The 3,683-nt window shown below is 40.0% G+C and overlaps 2 protein-coding genes across 2 annotated transcripts; one reads left to right on the top strand and one right to left on the bottom strand.

Moving 5' to 3' along the window:
• Positions 1–419: 419 nt before the first annotated feature.
• Positions 420–1,648, top strand: LOC135710648 (protein KTI12 homolog). The gene is made up of 2 exons (XM_065233284.1): positions 420–1,043; positions 1,234–1,648. Exons 1-2 carry the CDS (start codon positions 480–482, stop codon positions 1,513–1,515), a joined length of 846 nt encoding a protein of 281 aa, XP_065089356.1. The 5' UTR covers positions 420–479; the 3' UTR covers positions 1,516–1,648.
• LOC135710647 (carnosine N-methyltransferase) lies at positions 1,537–3,353 on the bottom strand. Its single transcript, XM_065233283.1, has 7 exons — positions 3,219–3,353; positions 2,915–3,161; positions 2,707–2,825; positions 2,513–2,653; positions 2,279–2,441; positions 1,702–1,935; positions 1,537–1,647 (listed from the first exon to the last, which is right to left on the bottom strand). The coding sequence occupies exons 1-7, from the start codon at positions 3,329–3,331 to the stop codon at positions 1,537–1,539; spliced, it is 1,128 nt and encodes a 375-aa protein (XP_065089355.1). The 5' UTR covers positions 3,332–3,353.
• Positions 3,354–3,683: the final 330 nt, after the last annotated feature.

The following is a 3,683-nucleotide window of genomic DNA, read 5'->3' as shown; positions in this document are numbered from 1 at the left end:
CGAGTGTCAAGCAAGTGAGCAGAGCCTCTTGTTGTTGAAGGAAATTTTTTGACGAAATTGTCATTTGACACCGAAAATCATGTTACTTGACGGCAACGATGCCAGATATACAGACTTTTGTACACGATAAAGGTGGACACTATCTTTTTTGAACCCGTGTAACTTTAATTATAATAACAATTTTTCTAATCTCATTAGATATAAAAATAGTTACATATTTTAACTAGTTATTGCATTAACTGTAGCTTCACAAAATACTTCATTTGATATTTTTTCGATAAAATTAAAAAGCGGTGGCCACTTTTTTCGTGTACAGAAGTCTGTATATATGGCATCGTTGCTTGACGGCTCCGCCGTGTGCGTACTTTTTACACTGGGAGCAAAAGAACTCTGTGACGGTGACCGTCCGACCCTCTTAGGTCCGAACTGAAAACTAGATTCCGTGACTTTCGTGGTAGACGTGCTAACAGCAACATATCATGCCTTTAATAATAATCACCGGTCTTCCGGCCAGCGGGAAGTCAAGGCGAGCCGCTCAACTGTTGAAACTCTTTGAAGATCGTGGCAAATCCGTGCGCTTAGTGTCCGAATGGCAGTGCATTCAGTTAGCCGGATTCGACAAAAATGAGTACTTCAGTGATTCGCAGAAGGAGAAATTGTTAAGATCCAATGTAAAGTCGGAAACACTGAGAATGCTCAACAAAGACGATGTTATAATTGTCGATGGAGGAAACTATATCAAAGGATATCGCTATGAGATTTTCTGCGCCAGTAAATCATCACGAACAACCCAATGTACAGTTTATTGTGCAATCACGAAAGATCAGGCCTGGCATTTTAATGAAACAAGGGACGAGGAAAGGGAAAAATATCGTGAGGATGTTTTCGATGCGCTTTGCCTGCGATACGAGGAGCCACAACATAACAATCGATGGGATAGTCCACTATTTTCAATTTTTCCTGAAGAGGAGTTAGATGAAGCCAACATCTATAATGCGCTCTTCGAAGCGAAAGCTTTGGTGCCGAACTTATCAACACAAAATGTAAGTACCTACTTGGGAGTTTTCTCGCAGTCCAAACGCAATTTAGTTGTATAGAATATGTTATCTGTATGTAATTCTTTATCATAATACGTTTGCTAGTAATTATCCGACTTACTGTTGATTGCTTTTTTTATATTTGTGTTGGATAGCTTTTTACCTGTGGTTCTTTGTCATGTCTTCCATTGTGTAGCCTCCGCTCAGTTCAACGAATTTTCTCTTCGAAATGGATAAAACAACTCAAGAAGTTATCGATCAAATTCTATCGGCGCGAAAACTGGGTATGATAGGTCCAGTAAAAATAAGCGAAACAGCCGACCTACTGGCGGATGTCCCATCCGACATGAATGCTTCGCAGTTGAACCGTTTTCGACGACAATTTCTCAATTACATGAAGTTGCACACGACGGCAACCGTTACAATCGACAAGATTCCCGCTATGTTTGTACAGTTTTTGAACTCAAATTGTAAATAAATGCTATGAAGTGCGCCTGTCCTAATCGGTGTCGTCGGGTTTCTGACAAACGAAATATATGCTCTTGTATTCACTTTGATGCATCGAGTTAGGGTTCTGGGCGTACTTTGTATTGACGTCGGTTTTGTTTTTCTGTAAGTTTAACTATAAATAATGAGAAAATTACGGTGCAGCAATAATACCTACCAAAATAATAAATCCGACAGAGCGAATAATAACTATGAGATCTTCATACGTTGGTTCTATACTATTCTCATTGGGGACGTCACTAAAGTGGTACAAAAGTGGCCCTAAATTTATCCAAATACCACCGGGTTTGAGTATGCTATAGATAACGTCCACAAACTCGATAATATTATTGGCACAGTCTATAAAAAAGCAAGTGGCGACACAGTCCCAATAGTCTTCGTCGCGATATACCTAAAAATAAATAACCAGTTCGTTTGAAAACGGCGGTACAGGAAGAATATACATTTAGGCCTATTCTGCGCGGCGTGTGAGGCAAGGGAGTGTCCGTGTAAATCAAATGGATAATCACCTCACCCGAAGTGACAATTATCACTTCACACGCCGCGTAGGATTGGCCCAATCGCAATGTCAGCGGAATAGCCCGATGTGAGCAAGGCTATTTGTCGGATTGAAAACTAGTTAGAACCAAATTGACTTCGGTTAGGCATCATGTCATTAGTGACAACTGTCAAACTTTCCGTTCCGCATTCGCCCACATTGCGTTTGGGCTTTAAGTAGCTTGATAGTTGTATACCTGCAGGAAATCTCCCGCCACCATATTCATAGTACCCTTAGGGGGAAACTTTGTCGGGCTGACATCGGGGAACGTGATAGCTTCGATTTGATTGTTCCGAGAAATATTGTTCACGTATTGGTGAACCCAAGGGTAAAACGTGCATTGATTCTCGATGACGCATCTAGTAAAAAATAAAAAGCGCATATAATTAAAACGAATATATCCTCAACACATGCTAAATGCAGCATTTACCTGTTCAATACAAAGTTTGATGCAACCAGCATGAACAGTGAAAACTCGTTTCCTTCACAGTAGTATCCTCTGTAGGCGATTTCGTAAATAAGTCGACCTAGGCCAGCTCCAGGGACCAGCACTTTAATATTTTCCACATCACTAAAATGTCAGTGAAAATATATTTTCTGGATATACATTTAATTTGCCATTACCATTTTTGAGGATTATAGAAAGAAGTTATTTCTTCTATTATGGGTCGGTAGCACTGTTCTCGTTCTAAATGCCCTTCCGCTGTCCAGTCCCGAAATATTTGCTTAAGAGTTATTTGTACCTTGAAACAGTGAAACAAACAAAGCACAACTCATCTTATGAAAGCATGTAAATTGCAAACATTTGACACACCAAACCAATTTTCAATACCTTCTGAACGTCTTGACTACGAACTTTCGGCGCACTGATCGGTTGCCTGTGCTGAACGTTATCCGTTTCATTATAGAACAGGCAATCTGCGTCCTGGATGATGTGTTTGATTACTTTGTAATTTGAGTCAATACAATAACGCACCTTTTGAAGGTGGTCACGATATTCGATTAACATTTCTTGATGACTACCGGGAAGAGAATTGACATAAGCTTCTCTCCGATTTATGTGACTTAATGAATTTGCTCTGAAAATCAGGGAACCAGTTAATGATCAAATAAAAACAATATCCTAGCCGTTATACCGGTAGCACTTGAAGGCAGCGATTATTTTGTAAAAGTTTTTCCTTTCCTCTTCTTCTGCATCCTCCGTGAAATCCATAATGTGATTGTTTGCATTTGCTGCTTCTAGGTCCATGTCTCTGTTATGTTTGTTTGTTACTGCCAGTCCGTTGTTGGGAACTGGCTGTGCTACACGCTATTTTAAAACTACCTAAATTTGGGTATAATCCACCCAGATCGGTCAAAACTGAACCTACCCAAAAATGGGTAAACAAATGTGTTTGAAGTGACAAGTTGACACATGAATCCGATAATGTTGGGTATTAGGTTTTGCACCGTCGGGGTTAACCTCAATCTGATGGCAGTTCAATGGTACTGTTTACGTGGACTTAGTCGATTTTTTCTTGGGTGGATTTTCTCGATAATTTTTCAGACTAGAGTGAGATGTAAACCACACTTCTGCAATGTCCACGAGCAACATCCTTTCA

The sequence above is a fragment of the Ochlerotatus camptorhynchus genome, unplaced genomic scaffold (assembly GCF_037179485.1).
Source record: "Ochlerotatus camptorhynchus isolate MF236.1 unplaced genomic scaffold, CSIRO-AGI_Acam_v1.1 ptg000395l, whole genome shotgun sequence".
Taxonomy (NCBI): domain Eukaryota; kingdom Metazoa; phylum Arthropoda; class Insecta; order Diptera; family Culicidae; genus Ochlerotatus; species Ochlerotatus camptorhynchus.
The sequence above is the reverse complement of the archived record's forward strand: the minus strand, read 5'-3'. Positions and strand labels throughout refer to the sequence as shown.

Coding starts and splice junctions, on each gene's coding strand:
- LOC135710647 (XM_065233283.1), bottom strand. CDS start 3,331: ATGGACCTAGAAGCAGCAAATGCAAACAATCACATTATGGATTTCACG. Junction 2,826..2,914: donor GTAGTCAAGACGTTCAGAAG/GTATTGAAAATT, acceptor CACTGTTTCAAG/GTACAAATAACTCTTAAGCA. Junction 2,442..2,512: donor TCAAACTTTGTATTGAACAG/GTAAATGCTGCA, acceptor ATTTTTTACTAG/ATGCGTCATCGAGAATCAAT.
- LOC135710648 (XM_065233284.1), top strand. CDS start 480: ATGCCTTTAATAATAATCACCGGTCTTCCGGCCAGCGGGAAGTCAAGG. Junction 1,044..1,233: donor CGAACTTATCAACACAAAAT/GTAAGTACCTAC, acceptor TCCATTGTGTAG/CCTCCGCTCAGTTCAACGAA.